The sequence below is a fragment of the Netta rufina genome (assembly GCF_964035555.1).
Source record: "Netta rufina genome assembly, chromosome: 7".
In the NCBI taxonomy this organism is placed as follows: domain Eukaryota; kingdom Metazoa; phylum Chordata; class Aves; order Anseriformes; family Anatidae; genus Netta; species Netta rufina.
The window spans coordinates 19,879,852-19,897,624 of NC_140130.1; the positions used below are offsets into that span (position 1 = coordinate 19,879,852).

At 40.8% G+C, this 17,773-nt stretch overlaps 2 protein-coding genes across 3 annotated transcripts in view; one reads left to right on the forward strand and one right to left on the reverse strand.

Moving 5' to 3' along the window:
- LOC311211454 (lipase member K-like) overlaps positions 1-5,100 on the forward strand; it is a gene marked incomplete at both ends in the record, with an annotated part of 28,601 nt that extends 23,501 nt beyond the window's left edge. Inside the window, 5 exon segments of the mRNA XM_084290187.1 lie at positions 201-337; positions 928-1,068; positions 2,483-2,554; positions 4,337-4,405; positions 4,867-5,100. Coding sequence (XP_084146313.1) covers positions 201-337; positions 928-1,068; positions 2,483-2,554; positions 4,337-4,405; positions 4,867-5,100 — 653 coding nt within the window.
- A 1,491-nt stretch (positions 5,101-6,591) lies between these two features.
- Positions 6,592-15,600, reverse strand: ANKRD22 (ankyrin repeat domain 22; the record flags this gene model as incomplete). 2 transcript variants are annotated; one of them, XM_084289872.1, is made up of 6 exons in its annotated part: positions 6,592-7,547; positions 8,238-8,336; positions 9,438-9,515; positions 9,848-9,955; positions 10,948-11,139; positions 15,461-15,600. In XM_084289872.1, the coding sequence occupies 6 exons, from the start codon at positions 15,479-15,481 to the stop codon at positions 7,470-7,472; spliced, it is 576 nt and encodes a 191-aa protein (XP_084145998.1). In that variant the 3' UTR covers positions 6,592-7,469. The 2 variants fall into 2 exon arrangements, with proteins under 2 accessions (XP_084145998.1, XP_084145997.1); XM_084289871.1 differs by lacking the exon at positions 15,461-15,600 and having other exon boundaries at positions 10,948-11,163.
- Between the last annotated feature and the right edge of the window lie 2,173 nt (positions 15,601-17,773).

Consider the following 17,773-nt stretch of genomic DNA (forward strand, 5'->3'; position numbering starts at 1 on the left):
AGGATGAACTCTGCTTCCCAAATAAAATGTATTTCAGGATTTAGCATCAACACTTGCCTTAGCTAAAACACACAGCAAAGACAAAGAGACAACCGATGACAAATCTAGTCTCACTTCTTGTTTGCTACCTACTGCTTATTCGTTTGTTTTTGCCTGTGGAACATGTCTTCACTAACTCAGGCTCTCTCTTCTGTTTGTAGGCTTTATAGCATTTTCTACATATCCTGAGCTGGCTGAAAGGATAAAAGTGTTCTTTGCTCTTGGCCCAGTAACCACCTGCACGCATGCTACAAGCCCTCTGATGAAGATAGCAAATCTTCCTCCAGCACTGCTCAGGGTATGTCTTTTTTCCTCCTCAGAGGCTCAATGTCCATCTTACCCTTCTAGGGTTCCTCAACCCGAGCCAAAGTGCTTCCAAAGGGGTGAGATGCTTGGGATGAACAAAGTGCTGTTGAAAAATCTCTTCTGAAACTCTGGGGCAGAGCACTGGAGAACAGGAAGATGGGGCTTGCTGCAGTGGGTTCCAGTGAAGCAGGAGACTTGTGAAACTGTCTCGTCATAGGACTCTTGCTGTTAACTAACATCATGCTGGCCTTGTGCAGGAGGAACTAAAACAGAGCTGGAATAACAGCCATGATGATCTCAGACTTCAGAAATGAGTGAGCACTGAGATCACTACACTAGAAATGGAAGGATGGTTTCCTCCAGGACTGAAGACAGTAATATGAGTCAGGAAGGACATGTGGTGCACTACGGGGAAGAAGATGTTTTAAGGTGTACTGGGAGGGCAAGCTGTTTCAGAAGTCTCTGACTGTAGTGTTAAGAGGCAAGAATATTAGCAACAGTTTCCTGCATAAAATGCTCCTGTAACAAGAAAAAAAAAAAAAAAAGAAAAAAAAAAAGTGTCGCACTTTTCCCTTTCCTCAGTTAACACTTGGCTGGAAAGGAACCATGCACCAGATTGGATTTATGAAAGGACCTGTGACGGAGTTCTGTACAAACATGGATAAGTTTTGTGGCCAAATACTCTGTTATATAGCTGGGGGCAACATACAAAATCTGAACACAGTAAGTACGTGCAACAACACCTAGTCAAAGTAAAACTAAAGCCATTTTGGAAACTGCATTTTGCACTCCATCGTTAACTAGTAATTGTCACAAATGTAAATGTGCATAAAACACAACAGTTCTCAGCAGGCTGAGGGAATGCAGGACATTGTGTGAACAGTACCAAATAGGGCTAGACCTAATGATGGGACCAAAAACCAGGCAGAAAGGATTGAATTCAGTCTGGAGCTATACTGCATATGTCTCTATCTGTGTCCTCTTTTAAAGCCAATCTGACCAGATTTTGGTCATACACAGATGCTCTTCAAAAAGAGACAGTGGATGATGGAGTCAGATTTCAGTGTTCTTCCTCAGCACACAGACACCACGGTCTTCTGAACCCTGGAATAATTAAAAGACAGGAAAAGCTCCACTTCTCTTCCCATATTTTAGACTGCTTGCATTAGAACATGGTCCCAAAGAACTACCCTAAGGAGCACATCCCATTTTTGCTGTCCTCAGAATCAAGCCCAACAGTTCAGTCCATAACACAGAGGGCTACAGAAATGCCCTGCCTGTGCCTGAGGAGTGCAGCACAATGGGATTCACAAGGGCTAGTAAGGGGGACAGGACGGACAGGAGAGTTGGCCCTATACTTGCCAACATATGGATCCTGTAGTCTTAATTCCCCTCTACAGAGGCCAAAGTATGCAGAAGCTGGCCTGTGCAATGCTTATTATTAAAATCTCTCGAAAGACTGAGGCCCATTTTTCTCCATCTGTGATGACTTATAAAAGCACATATGGGAAAGCAATGAGACTCAAAGGTTCAATGCAAAAGCAGTTAAAGGCATAACAGCCTTTTTGAACAACAGAGTTAAACCTTTTAGGATCTTTCTTGACTTGTGTTAAGTCACCAACCAGCTTCTCAGGGCGAGATAACAAGCCTGAGGAGGAACCTGAGGGGATGGACTTAGAACATCTCCTCAAGAGAACTATAAAAATGCAGGCAGAAGAAAAGGCAGTCTGTATTTTGTAAGCTGGCTTCTTTAGCACCAGGAGAAAAGTGAAGACAAAAGCAAATCTTCAAAGACTTATGTCTGTGAAGGGGTTAATGTAAGGTGAGGATTCTACTTAGAAAGGACAGGAACGTTTTTTCCTGCCACTAAGGAACCACGTGATTCCACAGTGTCACTATCTTCATGAACAGATGCACTTTCATGAGAAAGCTCTGCATGCAGATGTGTACCATTAACCAGCTATTCCTAAGTCTGCCTATCAGTCTTCAGTTTGATATTGATATGACTATTATATTGATTTGAGTATCCTATTAAAACTGGGCTTTAACACAGCAGCAGGACGTTACTCAGGTACTTCACAGCTTTACTCTGTCACAACAGTAAATCCCTACCTTTATAACACTTCTTTCTCTCCAGAGTCGAACAGATGCTTTGGTAGCACATTCTCCAGCCGGGACATCAGTACAGAACATCATTCACTGGCATCAGGTATAACTGTGTACTGACATAAGCAGACTCGTACTACTGCTTTTTATGCAACTGACAGCCTATAGGGAAGTCCACAGGTGCTGGTTCTGGGAAATTACCCAACACGTCTTCTCGCACAGTGCCGTAAGCAGCTGCCACCAAGGAAGCACTGCTTCCCGTCGCTCACCAGACCATTACCCACATTGTCCCTTTCATATCAGACCTTTCTGCATGTTAGGGTCTAGTGGCTTCCAGCCTTCAGCTCCATTTGTGAAGGCAATTGCCTCGAAAGCTGCAGAGGAGCACAGTCGAGGCACTTGGAAGGCACAGTAGGAAGACAGCTGAAACTTGAGCAGCCAGGGGATGAGCCAGAACAAAGTGATCCAGGTTAAAGCTTTTCTCCCAGAAGGTTAATTGCAGCCTGGATCACCTCCCAAAGCCAGTTAACCACACAAGTTCTTCTGCTGGCACAATGGAAAAGTGGGGAACTACTTTATAATGCTCCAGTACATGACATGCAAAATTTGTTCCCAACAGCCAGGTATTTAGAAAACCATCTTAGCCACTCATGCCAGTGTCCATCTCCTGGATTCCAATTCTTTAAAGGTGGGCTTCTACTTATACACGGGCAGATCTGAGCTCTTTTCTGCTTGTCCTCTGAATCAGACCAGGGCAAAAAAGCTCCAGAGCAGAAGCACATCACTGCATGCCTCCAAGGTAACTCACACACTGAGTCAGGATCCATCTGCACATATCCTCTAGACAGATCCCCCGTTTCTACAAACATGATGGTGTAAAATATCTGTGTGCATCCTCTGACAAAAATTCCTGACAGTAGGTCACTCGGGATACATCCACCCAGAGCCAGGAAATGAGGACCAAACCATTGACAGTCAGTGGCTTTGCAGCCTATTTTGTCAACCTCTAACAAAGTCAAGTGGCTAGAAAGTAAACACAGATACTATAGAAGAAAACAGCAAAAACAATGATATACCAAGTATATTTCTAGCACATTCCCAACTACTTAAGCCTTGAAGTCAAGATTTTCTAAACCACAAAATCCAAGTGAGATACTGGCGTTCTCTCACCATGTATTACACAGTCACTTAAAAATGAAATTACGTGTCAGGTTTGTGGAAAAATAAAATAAAAGAACAATAAAAACACAACAGATATGTATACACTTCTTCACTCCTCAGTCCTACAGGGCATATGGCATGTCTTCTAGACAAGAGAAGCTCAAAAGGCCATATGTCTAATGTCCCTCCTCAAAACTGCTGTCAGAGCACAAATTACATATAGCCAAATTCTCTAACAATTACAGAGGCACTGGAAATGTGACCACTACTGTCAGCAGACCAGACACTGCTGACACACAAAACAACAAGTTGTGGGAGGAGGGGAGGAGAAATCATAAGCTACACTAGATAGCCACTAAGAGCCATGACAGGTACTAGACAGCCTGGCCCTCCCACCAAGGTGAAAACTGAGCACAACTCCGCATCACAAACGGGAACACCACCTTAGTTAACTTAGTCAAACAGCACTTTAAAAACAAAACATAACAAGGGTGATAGTTGAGGATCAGGAGAGAACACTAGCAAGCGCAAAGGCAATAAAGCCTCTCATCCTACGACCCATCCTCAGTACCTGTGGAAACCTGAAACTGGAGGAAGGGGTAGGAGGAAGCCACAAGCCACCATCTGAGCCTTGGGTCAATCACAGGGAAGAAAATACCTCCTGCACTCTGCTCTGTCTCTTATCACTAACACTTTCATTTTATCTTTGTTAAAATATTCACAGATATCAGAGGCAGGCCAATTCCAGGCTTATGACTATGGCTCAAAGGAAAACATGAAGAAATACAACCAGGTAAGGCAATATGGTTGTCACAAGCAGGTAAGGCAATATTGTTAAGTAACAAGTCACAGTAAGTCACAAACAAAACAACTAAGACCAACTGTTGCCCCAGCAAAAGTTAAAGTACTCATGCTAAGTATGCACACGAATAAGCTCCACAGCCCTTCCATGATAAACAGAAACATTGCTCTTTCCTTATGCCCACCTCTGAACAGCACGAACAAATGTCAAACTCCAGGACAATTTCTTGCCTTGCATTTCAGAAATGTTTAGAAATAGGATGGATCGTTCCCTTCCAGAGTAGGTGGGGACCAGGGCTAGGGACATAAACATAACTGAGGGGCAGCTTGACCCTTGCTGTTTTCCTGGAGTGAGTGCAGAAGGGAAACAGAGAGATGTCTGCACAGCATCCTTTCTCTAAACACAGTTTCTGATATAACAGTATGCACTAAGGTCTCCTCCCTTTCTTGCAGCCTACTCCTCCTGTATACAACATAGAGAGGATAAGCACACCCATTGCTGTTTGGAGTGGCGGACAAGACAAATTTGCAGGTCCAAAAGACATTGCAAAGCTACTTTCTCAGATTACTAATCTCTGTTACCATAAGCACTTTCCTGAGTGGGGACATCTTGATTTCATCTGGGGTCTTGATGCGACTGAGAGAATGTATCAGAAAATCATTGAACTAATAATAAAATACCTTTGAAACCACATGTAGAGTGTTGATTCATTTAGTATAAACTTCCAAAAATTTTATTTGGTGATAAGGGGAAAAGAGAAACACACAGACATGCATAATGAATACCACAATAGGTGTTCACATGTACTTGTTTGTTTCTTGCTTTCCACAAAGTCTGAGGTTTTACATTATGTTGTTGTGACCATCATCTTCCTAAGAAGGTTAATGTGTATGGGAATGAAAACTGAAAACACAAATATATTTGGGCCTACTCTTCAGGGATCACTTAATTTAGACAGCTTTTATTAGTACAAGACTGATTTTCTTGTGTATCTTATGTATCCCACAGCACCATTATCCCATGAAGACACAAAAATGGGATTTGCTCATCTGTCTGTTAAAGAACAACTCACCTTTGTTTAAATTAAATAATTTATCCACTTGCCAGAGAGCTTAGCTTTTTTTTTTTTTTCTTTTTCCCCTCTTCATGTTTACCAACATTGTCATGACCAACAAGATTATTTTAACTCATAAGAGTCTGAGGAGACAATCAATGACTTCCAAATACCAAGGAAAACAACCTCAGAAGAACTGTGTCAGCCTTTTCTTTTTGGACTCATCCCAGTTTCCTCCTGCCTTCTATGATCACACATCACCCAAGGCTTTGTTCATACACTCTAAACACCCCAAAAAAAAAGACCATAGGTGGCAGCTGAGGAATGAGGAGATGCAGATGCATCAGGCAAGCTGCACTCCAAGCAATACAGCTTCCTCCCCATATAGTATTCTTGACACTGTCAATTGAGTTGCTGAAAGCACTCTGGGCTTTCAGCTTTGACTTTTACATAATACTATGTCTTGATCATTCTGTATTCACAAAATTTCTTCAGTATAGGAAAACAGTCAACAGTTTTCCCTTCCAGCCCAAAGAGATAGCAGCTAAATCCATACTAAATCCATGCTATCCAAACAAGTGCCTCATATCTACTGACCTACAAGTTGATCTGGTAGATACTGTCCCCAGGCTATACCCAAAATGGTATAGCCACCATATATATATTATATATAGCTATAGGCTCAGACAGGGTAGTTTATTTCCCAGGTGTTTCTGTGTGGGGCCTTGACCCCATATTGCTCAATCAAGACCCTCTGCAGCTGGAATCAGTATCCAATAGGACAAGTACACTGAAAAATACACCGGCTTTCTGCAACATGGAAAACACATGCTAACTTGCTCATACATATAGTCTAGAGGCCTTAGCAGTGTTGATCATGGCACTTATTTTCTAAACTTATGACAGCTTACAGAAAATGGTCAAAACTGCCAATAAAAACAAAGATCCATTAGACCAAGGAAGCAAGATACAGCAGTGTTTGAAAGGAGAGATTCCGCTTTACTAGTACGTTATTAAATCGCAAAGTGCCAGGCCACATTTACAAATCATTTACGACTGCTGGTTTTCTACTGCCTTCATATATGCAAGAGAAGAAACATGAATTTATTATTATTGTTTTGGTATGTGCATCCTCTGCTGTGTGCACCACTTTTAAAAACATACTATCCTGTCTAGTCCCCTGGGAATGACACATCTGGCTCCCATCATCAGCATTTCAATTATTGATTTATTTTCTATTAGTAAACTGTTTATATTGGAAAGGTAGTCAGTCTAGACACTTGCTTCTCTTCTGAGACTAACATATTTTCATTGTTATTTATTAATGCATTAAAGCAACCTGGGAACTGGCTTTGTTTGTGGACTTCAACAACTTAATCTCTTCTTGCTCTTTCTTATCTGAGAAAAGAGAAGATAAAACTTCCCTCACAGCAACAAGGTGTGTGAAATTTGTAGCAGAGATGGAAGGAGGTAGAACAGAGAGATCTGTTTGACAAGTCATTTCCATTGTTGGAAAAGAAATACTAAGAGGAAGGGTGCCAGACCTTATATAAGCTGCTGTGGTATACTGTTCAGTTGTCAAGCATATCCCCTAAAGAACCAGTAACACACACTAAAGGATATTTTATTACTCCATCAGCTGCCAATCATGTGCAATGTTTAGGTTTACAGAAGTCTTACCATTGACTTGCTTGTCTGTGCAAGTCAAGCAGTAAAACTGGGGGAGCAGATGCGAAGGGCAATATTTTGACCATTATTGTAGTCATTCACAGCTTAGTAGAAGCAAATGAACTCCTTTCAACCCACACAGCCTTGGGGGTACTGACAAGTCACATAAAAAACAGTCAAAGTCTGCAGCAAAGAACAGGTCGATTTGGACCAAAACTCTATCAAGTACCAGACCGCAGTCCTCCGCAGGACTCCTGCAGTTGTGAGAGGTGGATTGCCAGATGGGGTAATTTTCTGCATGTTCGAGAGTCCTTGATAGCACCCCATCCAGCACTAGGAAGTTTTCCTTAGCATGCTTTCAATGTTGCTGAACTGTAATCTTCTTGCAATATCTAAAGGAGTCTCCCCATCCTGAAAGAAACAGATGAAATACATTGTAATATGATAAACACCAACATACCAGGTCTAATACTAGTCTTGCTAAAGTCAGGGACAGAGTCCTTGCCCCCACTTAGGTAGTGATAGCCAATCCACTGTTTCCTGGGGCTAATGTCCAAAGACACTGCAGAGCTGATTTCAAGATCTATACAGGCAGAAGTTCGCTCATCTCAGCTGAGCAGTACAGGTATTCCCAATATCTCTTGGGACAATGTTTGAGCTTCTCTGAGGACAGCAGCTGCTTGACTTAGCTCCTTTCAGAAGAATGGTGCTCAACAAAGCACCTAGGAGGGCTCTTAATACTTCCCTGCAGCCTGCATCTTAGGAACAAATGTATCACAGCTATGAGTTAGGCTGAGGTATTCTAAAGACAGCTAAGAGATCTGCCAATCCACTGAACATCTAGGCAGTTTTGAATGGAAGAAATCTGACAGTGAAGAATGTGGACTTTAAAGTTGGTCTTGCCAATGAAGGCAAACGGGCAAATATTGTATTATACCCCCACAGCAAACAAGTCTGATGCCAAGAAGCTGTGCACCTTTTGTTGTCTTTTTTTGTTTTGTTTTGTTTTGTTTTTTTAACTGCTGTACACCAACCAAGGCCTACAACGTAATTATTCACCCTCTTGATAAGGAAATACAGTTATTAACTCCACTGTCTTACCTGATTCTTTACAGAGGCATCTGCATTAGCTTCAAGAAGCAGAGGAATGACTGCCTGGTTTTTCATTTCACAAGCATAGTGAAGGGCTGTGCTACCAGACTGAAGGGAAACAGTAGCAGAAGAATTTTATTTTTATCACTTCTTTATTAGATCTTTGTTAATTCTATCAATTTTACTCTATGCCTTATCATTTTTCCCCTAATAACTAAATGCATTAAAAACGTATCTCATTTCCCAATGCACAACACAGTAAAATACATTCTCATAAGAACAACAGGAAAATAAAAAATCGTTCCTCTCCTCAGATGTAGTTGCTAAAACAAATCTGATACCTTTTATCAGGAAGCCAATAGTTCTTTACTTATTTCAAAGGATTCCATAATCTTTTGCTCAACAACTATGTCTTAAGTTTGAGCAAACAGTATTGCTTAAGTGTTTTATAATTTGATTGCTGGTGAAATTGTGGTTTCTCCTTTTCTACCTTAGAGGAGAGGAGCTCTTTGCCACACCCAAGGAGACTAGTCAACACAGACATTACACGTGGTAGATCAATGCACTCTGAAAACCAAGAAAAGACACAGGGTCTAGCACTGGGACATGACCTTTGCCCATGTATCTACTCCAGTCCAAGAACTCTTAAATGGTGATAAACCCAGATCCTTATATTACTAGAATCTTTATAGGATCAGGTATTTAATACATCAGTATTTTGACCCAGCTGGCCTGGATTCTCTTCTAAGAGACTTTGGTCAGAAAGGGACTGACAAAGTTAAAACAAACAAACAAACAAACAAAAAAACAGAAAATCATTCCCTCCAGGGGTACATACCACAGCAGTGAAGAAGCAGATAGTCAATTATAATAGTCTAAAGTAAAAAGTAAAAGTGCACATCCAACAACATCACATTGGTTTTTAGATGCTGTGTTTGTAACAACTGTTGTTCTGGCTCTAAAGCTAAGAAAATAATAAGCTTGATCAGAAAGCTGCACTGAGCTGTCAGTGGAGAATTAGCTGTGTACATTACAAAACTCCTGCCAAAGTGTCAATGTGAAAAACTGAATCTTCCTTTTACATCAAAATCAGTTCAGTCCCTGGTCCTACTCTGGAAGCAGTATTTTATAGCCAGAAGACTCTGAAGTTTGCTTTTAGTAACATTTTATGCATATGAGCCATATTTACGTTTGTATAATCCCACTTACAAAGTCTGTAGCATTAACATCAGCTCCAGCCCTAAGCAACATCTTGATCAGGTTTTCATTCTGCTTAGTTTTTGAGATCTGTTTGGTGCAAGGAAAAGAATAACACAGTGAGACAGTTCATCTGCATACATGATTAAGTAGATGTTGGCAGATACTGTTTTTCCTTAAAAAATAATAACAATAATAAAATTGTCTGGCTTCTACAAATGCCAAACTGATGCAGTGATACAATTCTGCCACTTCAACAGTTACACTTGTAGCAAAAACACTGCTTCTTCCATTGCTCTCCATCAGTTCTTGTTTCAAAGAGAGCATTCTGTAAGCATTCCTGGCCTAAAATATCACCATAAGAAAGGTTATAAGGGGAAATGTAAAGATATCGGGGCTTTTCTGCTTTCCTCCAGACTCACCATGAGAAGATATCCAATAAGCAAAACTGGCATGAGTATTATGATGAGCACATAGTCAAGGAAGGTAAACCGTTTTCTCACAGCATAATGCAGACAAGTGCGGTCCTTCTAAATACAAAATAACTCTGATTAGTATCAGATTCACTGATCTGATTATATTTGTTTAATACTGACAATACTCGATCCTTTTATATTTCACAATCTTTTTTTTTTTTTTCTTTTTTTTTTTTTTCCCCAGGTTATCTACTATAAATAGTTCTCTGATTTTCAAGCAGAAACTGGCACATGCATTTTGCTTCCTTCAAGTGGTAGCACATTTAACTCGTAAAGACCCGTGAAAACTGGACTCCACATGAAAGAAGGATGTGGGATCCAAAGGATTCCAAAAGTATGTCTGCAAACTTGGCTGCAGAGACTTGTAAGAGCTCAATGTCACGTAGAGATACACACAGAGGAAATAGCAAGACCCCTAGCAGACTCTCAGTGAGAACAGAGTTTCAAAATCTTTGAGTATTGCATGTACCAGAGCTAGTAAAGGGCAGAGCTGTTGACTTGGGTGTTAAAGAACACTCATGTTAAACACCCTACAGTTCCTCAAACTGGAGTCTTACAAACTAGGTTATGGTGTTACATCATGGCCCAAAATGGACATGCTGTAAGAAAAATGGACAGGCTGTCCTTCAGAACTTCCTTTTTACTAGGATGAATTAAAAAAAAAAAAAAAAAAAAAAAAAAAAAAAAAAAAAAAAACAGAGGAACAGAAGGAACAGAAATAAGCTGGAGTGTAGGACAAATGCAAATAATTGCTGCAGGCAGAATATACTGGGGATGCCATGCAGTATTACCTAAACTGGGATCATGAACATAGAAAGAATTTCAGGTTGGCAATGTTTATTGTATCCTGTGTGCATTGGCAAGTCAGGAAAATAAGTGAGGAGATAAAAAGAAACATAAAGGTTTATTGAATTACAATTTAGGGGTTAGACATGCCTCAGCTGGAATCAAAAGTAAGGTTTGGAAGTACTGGCAATGTTCACACACATGTACTCCAAGAGTCTTAAAGAGCAGTCAGTGCAAAGGGCGAGTCTGTGGCCACTTACCTTGTTTCTGAGGTTGACATCAGCATTTCTTTTTAGAAGATAGCTAACTATTCTGTTGTTTCCCTGTTTGCATGCACAAATTAAAGGGGTATCTCCACCAAAGCTGTCCTGGATATTCACGTAATTGCTGTTTTTATCCAAAAGGAGCTGAACTTCATTGAAATCATTATTATACGCTGCTTGGCAAATGGGCTGAAAAGAGAAGATAATATTCATCAACCGATATGATTCACTAAGACATTTGTACTGCCCATCCTGGCTTTTACTTGCACATGCTACGAAACTGCCAAGCATTTCTGACAGAGGTTGTAATTCTAGGTGACTTCCAGAAGATGGTGGTAAGAGATGACACACAGCAAATGAAGCTGAGAATAACAAGAATGCTTTGAGTTTCTAGTATCCTAACACAGCCCAACAGTGGGAAGTCTGGCAGACTGGTAACATTTGAAGTTCTCCATTCAAAAGGAAGAGTTTTCTTTCTTTTCTTTTTTCTTCTGTACCGGGGTTCTTCATCATTTTCCAGGATAGGGCATTTCTAAATATCACCAGCAGTTTTTCCTTCTCATCTTCCCTTTATCACAGTCTAAATATGCTACAAGACCTAGCCCTGAACACTGAGCCACTTCCCCACCCCCTCCAGTTGTTAGCTTAATTTTTCTCACATTAAAAAACATTCAGCTTATTTATATTTTCAAACAGGTCTTTTCTTTAAAAATTACCTACAGTTTTTCTTTCTTATCCTTTTTCATTTTATTTATGGATTTATTATTTATAATTCATTATTTATTTACTAATTTATTTTAATAATATTTTGATTCAATACTATATTTAATAATACATTGGTTTATTGTTTTATTTATTTTTTATTTATTTATTATTGTTTATTATTTCTTATCCTTTATCACAGTCTAAACAAACAAAGAGCACTGAGGCAACTACAGAGTTCTGACAACGTAATGTACAGACAGTAGATTCCATGTTAAGCCCTAGAAAACACATTTCATGTCTACAGAAAAGCAAGGAGAGACTGTAAGTCAGGAAGCCCTCACCCAGATTTCCACAGTGTAGGAAGCCTGTCTCAGTAGTGGTGCAGCTAAACAACCAGCTTCTGATGTTATGGTTACTCTATTACTGTTAGCTGTCCATCAATCATGCATAAGAGGGAAAAAAAAATCACACGATACATACTCAGAGCAACTGGGAGGCAGTATCAGAAGAATCCAAGATTCACAACTTGGACTGAGACTGACTCAGCTGTGGAGAAGTGCAGGACTATGACAGCAGAAGTCTCAAATAGCTCTTGCCCTTGCCCAGAAGGGTATAACAGCCAGAAGAATCAACACAGTTTCCTTGTTATAGATGCACTGCCAACTGGAGGACAGATATAAGTCTATGGCCTCTCTTTAGGCACATGAGATACTAAGGCCAGTGATCTCAGAGAGAAGAGAAGAGAAGAGAAGAGAAGAGAAGAGAAGAGAAGAGAAGAGAAGAGAAGAGAAGAGAAGAGAAGAGAAGAGAAGAGAAGAGAAGAGAAGAGAAGAGAAGAGAAGAGAAGAGAAGAGAAGAGAAGAGAAGAGAAGAGAAGAGAAGAGAAGAGAAGAGAAGAGAAGAGAAGAGAAGAGAAGAGAAGAGAAGAGAAGAGAAGAGAAGAGAAGAGAAGAGAAGAGAAGAGAAAGAGAAGAGAAGAGAAGAGAAGAGAAGAGAAGAGAAGAGAAGAGAAGAGAAGAGAAGAGAAGAGAAGAGAAGAGAAGAGAAGAGAAAGAGAAGAGAAGAGAAGAGAAGAGAGAAGAGAAGAGAAGAGAAGAGAAGAGAAGAGAAGAGAAGAGAAGAGAAGAGAAAAAAAAAATGAGGAAAATATCAGTGGGAACTGAGCTCACAGTTTCTGGAGAGGTTTGCAGTCCATGGCTCTCCCCTACACCACATTACTTGTCAGCTCCCAGTGACCTGAGCACACAAGAGAGCTCAGCAGAGGCCTAGCCCTACTCCTCAGCGTAGCTCCTCAGCGTAGTACGCTGAGGAGACATGGCTTTACACAAAGCACAAACAAGATACAAACAAGAGCTCCAGGTCTGAAAGGCAGGGAGCAGGACCAACAATTTGAGCTCAGGTAAAGACGAAGTGAGCACCTCTTTGAACGGTCTCACAGCAAAGCCCCTCACTTCTGCTCGCACCTTCCTGCAGCACCACCTACACTGACACAAGCTGCACACCAGAACCTAGCAGCTGCACAAAACATATGATAGAAGGCCAGAGAACACAGAATCCCAACACCAAACTCATCCCACCCTCACCAGGGGCGCCCTTTCCCTGCTGCAGGATCGGGGCAAACCAGGAACTGCCTCAGACCCTCCATGGACAGAGCACACAGCTCTGCCCGACTGAAGAGAACAAAGGGCAGGCACTGGGGACCGTGCTGTGTGGGAGGTGAAAGAAGGGGGACCTGGCAGCTCTTCAAAACCTGGCTGTGTGGATACAAGGCTGACAGCAAGCTAACTCAGCTTGGGAGCAGCCACCAAGGGGCACTCAAGGACATTGGCATCTCCAGAGAGCTTTCAGTGCTCTGCAGGAAGAACCAGCCACAGACACAATGCTGTGCAAGAGCCTGCCTGTATGGTTATTATGAAATCTGGGGTTGAGGATTACACATGGCAATGACTGATGGTCACCCAAGTCAGGTGTTCAAAGAAAAGCTGAATATGGACTTTTAAGCAAAAGCTCTATAGCTAGATCAGAATCTCTCGTTATACAAACACATTTTACGAGCCCTTTAGAAGAGGATTGCATTGTTCGGTATCTGAGGCTACAGGAAAGGTGAGAAGTAGTCATAGGACAGACAAGGATTTTAATGTTTAAAATCACTCAGTACAAGATCACCAGATAAGGGGTGAAAGTAAAAAACATTAGATGTCAGATAGAAGGACAATGCCTCTATGGAATTGTTTATTTATAGAATCAATTATGGGTCATATGTCTGAAATCAGGACCTGGTAGTTTGCTCAGATTCAGATGAATTGCCACATGTGAATTTCCTGGTTTGTTTTCAGAGCTTCTTGTATTTTCCTCTGCTTAGATTTGCTGAGGTAGTGGTAAGATACCAGATATTCAGCAAATTCTACCAAACATGACATAAAAGTGTGAGGCAAAGCACTAAGGACAAAGCATTCAGCCACTAGAGAAGAAGCTAAAGGTAAAGCTGGTCTTGCAACTGGAACAATAATTTCAGGTGATAATTGCCTTCTCCTTCAAGAACTGCAAGGGATTACCAAAGTTACATCAGACACCAGCTGTTTAGACAAAAATGGAGTCACTTCATAACATCCAGATATTCTGAATCAATCCAAAGTCTTCCTGTGTGCTAAAATTCATGCAGAGGCATGCTATGAACTTAACAGGAAAGTCTAAATCATATTCGGGATGCTGAGGAATGTACTATCATCCCTTCCATACTTCTCAGCAAATAAAACTTGGACTTTCTTATTTGCACTTGTGTAGATTTTTATCAGGTGTAAATGATTTGCTTTTACCAAGCAAATTACCTCTCACTCAAAAAAAAAAATTAAAGGAGGGATAACAAACCATATGAAATTATTAATTAATAAGCATGGAAGATAGAGACAGCATTTGAGCATTCTCTAAACACCACTTTAATTCAGCTAGATGACTGGTTTCTTGTATAGTACTATCTCAGAGTAGTAGAACTGGAAAGAGGAAACAAATACTTTCAGAATAAGACTCAATCTACTCAGCCTATCAACATATGAATGCACAGATTCAAGCTTTCTATAATACTGAAAGAGGAGAAGATGTTTAATTTCATTGAATAGCCTTTTAAAAATAAAAGGGTGGCTTTCAGCATCAAAATGTAACCTTTTAAAGGAGCAGCTATCTGATGTTATCTCCAGGAAGATAAACAGCAGTACAACTCACTGTATTCACAATCAAAAAGAACTGAAACTTTCGTTTGTTTCTAAGTGCACAAATGGAAAGGTTATAAAACAACTAGTAAGTCTAGGTAGCACCTATGCTGAAATCCAGAGTTGTGCTAAATGGACAATAGTCTGAGGATAAACCCATAAAGAGCTATTTTTTTTAATTTTTTTTTTAAATCACATTCCTAAAGCAGTCCTGGGGCAGGGGGTTTCCTTAGATACTACCTTTATTATTTGTATTCAACATAAGCCGAGGAGTCTGCTTGCAGTCCTTAATTACACACTGCTCAGAATCTCTCTGATATTAACGCAGAACAGCAAAAAAATGTTGAACAAACACATACTTTCTTTGTGAAGTCACAACACTTACACTGGTTATTGCACTTTCTTTGCTCCTACAAACAGTACTTTTGCAATTTGTAATAGCCAAAGCACAGCATTTCCAAAGGAAAAGAACTTCCATGGTTTTAAGCCTGTGTATGTGAGGACATGAAAGGAAAAAAAAAAAAAAAAAACAACCACAGGACTACTGTATATCCACAGCTCCAATAGCTTCAGTTACTGTGCAGAAAATGGTCACGTACCTCTGAATAGAGTATTCCCATGCCTATTCTTCACTGCTTGAGTTCTTTCTTGTTCACCAGCCCAACAAGTTAACCTCACTTGAAATGCTCTTGAGCTCGTTTAATTCTAGTTAATATTTAACTTAAAACGTAGCTATCTCGCTTTCTTAAGCTACATTTCCTTTAAGTGCTTTCTACGTGGTAGCATGAAACAATTGTCTTCAGAAACCCAACCCAGTGAGGTAAACGTGAGAACAGCAGCTTACGGGAGACTGACAGAACAAGTTACAACAGAGAGAAGCATTTTCCTTTGTTATTTTTGCAATAACAGCCTCTGGTTGCCTAAAAAGGAAGGCAGCAGAACAGACTAGGGGGTTGGGGAAAGAAAAAGAGAAGAAAATTTCACTAGTGAAGAAAGGGAGGAAAAAAAAAAAAAAAAAAGTAAGAAAACTAAACTTGGAAACAAGTAACTGAGAACAGTAGCTAGTTTGCCAGTCAGTCGACTTCCCACTTGCATACAACTCAAACTCTCTGCAAGAACACGTCAGATGTCTACCAGGAAAGATCCCACACCTTTGATGAGAGTTCCAGGTGTAATTAGCTTCAGTCTCTTATTAAACACACCAGCCCATTTCATCACCATCTGCTTACTCATTTCTTCCTAGCCCAGCCCAAACAATGAACATGACTCATGTTTAGGCTGCTCATTTTACACATTAAATGCCGTAGAGCTTCCTTGGGAAGAGATTTATTCTCAATGCCTCCATTCTGCATGAGTGTTCATGGTTCTAAGAATAAGATGATGAAGTTTTCTGTATTATGCTTAGCCTTTCTGGGTAGGATATGTATATTTTAAGTGTTTAAGACACTCCAATATCCCTTTTCCCTTTATAATTGGAACCCACTATATGTCCTCTATTTCAAAGTTTTAAAACAAATGCGTGCAACTGCCCATCTTAAATCCGATCCATCTGCGTTACATCTGAGAACTTTTATTACCATACAATTTTCAAACTTATTCTCCAGTGAGGTGGGTAGACATTTAAAACTACTTATCCTTCTCTGGTTAAAGTTGGATAGCTCCACTAACTAGTGGCAGTTGGCTGGCACCAGTTCTAACCATTTCACTGGCTCCTTACTGGAAGAAAATTAGGTTGGATTGGAACAGAAACACACAGTACACCTAACTGCAACAAACCTCGCTGGTATCCTCCCAATGAATTGATCAGAGTAGTAACACCTGAGAAGTAAAAGGTATTCACAGAATCACAGAATCACAGAACTGTAGGGTTTGGAAGGGACCTCGAAAGATCATCGGGTCCAACCCCCCTGCCAAAGCAGATTCCTCAGAGCAGCCTGCCCAGGTAGGCGTCCAGACAGGCCTTGAATATCTCCAGAGAAAGAGACTCCACAACCTCCCTAGGCAGCCTGTTCCAATGCTCCATCACCCTCACCGTGAAGTTCTTTTGCATGTCAGTGCAGAACTTCCTGTGCTCTAACTTGCAGCCATTGCCCCTTGTCCTATCCCCACAAACCACTGAGAAGAGGTTGGCTACATCCTTCTGTCCCCCACCCCTCAGGTATTTATATACACTGAGGAGATCCCCTCTCAGTCTTCTCTTCTCCAGGCTGAACAGACCAGGTCTCTCAGCCTTTCTTCATAGGGAAGATGCTCCAGGCCCCGTATCATCTTTGTGGCCCTCATTCCTTGTCAGTATTTTGTCATGTCCAGATCCTAAGGAATGGGCACTCTCCAACATCAGCTGGCAAGGTTGTTGGAATTTATAAACGCTTATAAAGGCTTAAATCACTCAGCTGTTCCCTAGTGGGAACAACGTTAGTAAATTACTTAATTCTCTCTTAAAACCAATATACAAATGTATGGTATTAAGGTGGTTTTGGCTGGGACAGACAAATTTTCTTTATAGCAGTTTCATGGTGCTGAGATTTGGATTTATGATGAAAATGGGGTTGACAATACACCAATGTTTGAGCTATTGCTGGGCAGTGCTTACACAGCCTCGAAGCCTTTTCTGTTTGTCACGCTGTCCTACCAGCAAGCAGTCTGGGGACGTACAAGAAGCTGGGAGGGGGTACAGCCAGAACAACTAGCCCCAAATGACCAAAGGGATATTCTATGCCATAAAACATCACATCCAGCAATAACAGCTAGGAAAAATAAGGAGGAGTGTTGTTGGGGGACTTTTGGAGTTACAGCTTTTGGCTTCCCAAGTAAACATTACATGTGATGGAGCATGTGATGGAGCCCTGCTTTCCTGGAAATGGTTAAACATCTGCCTGCCAGTGGGAAGCAGTGAATAAACTCCTTATTTT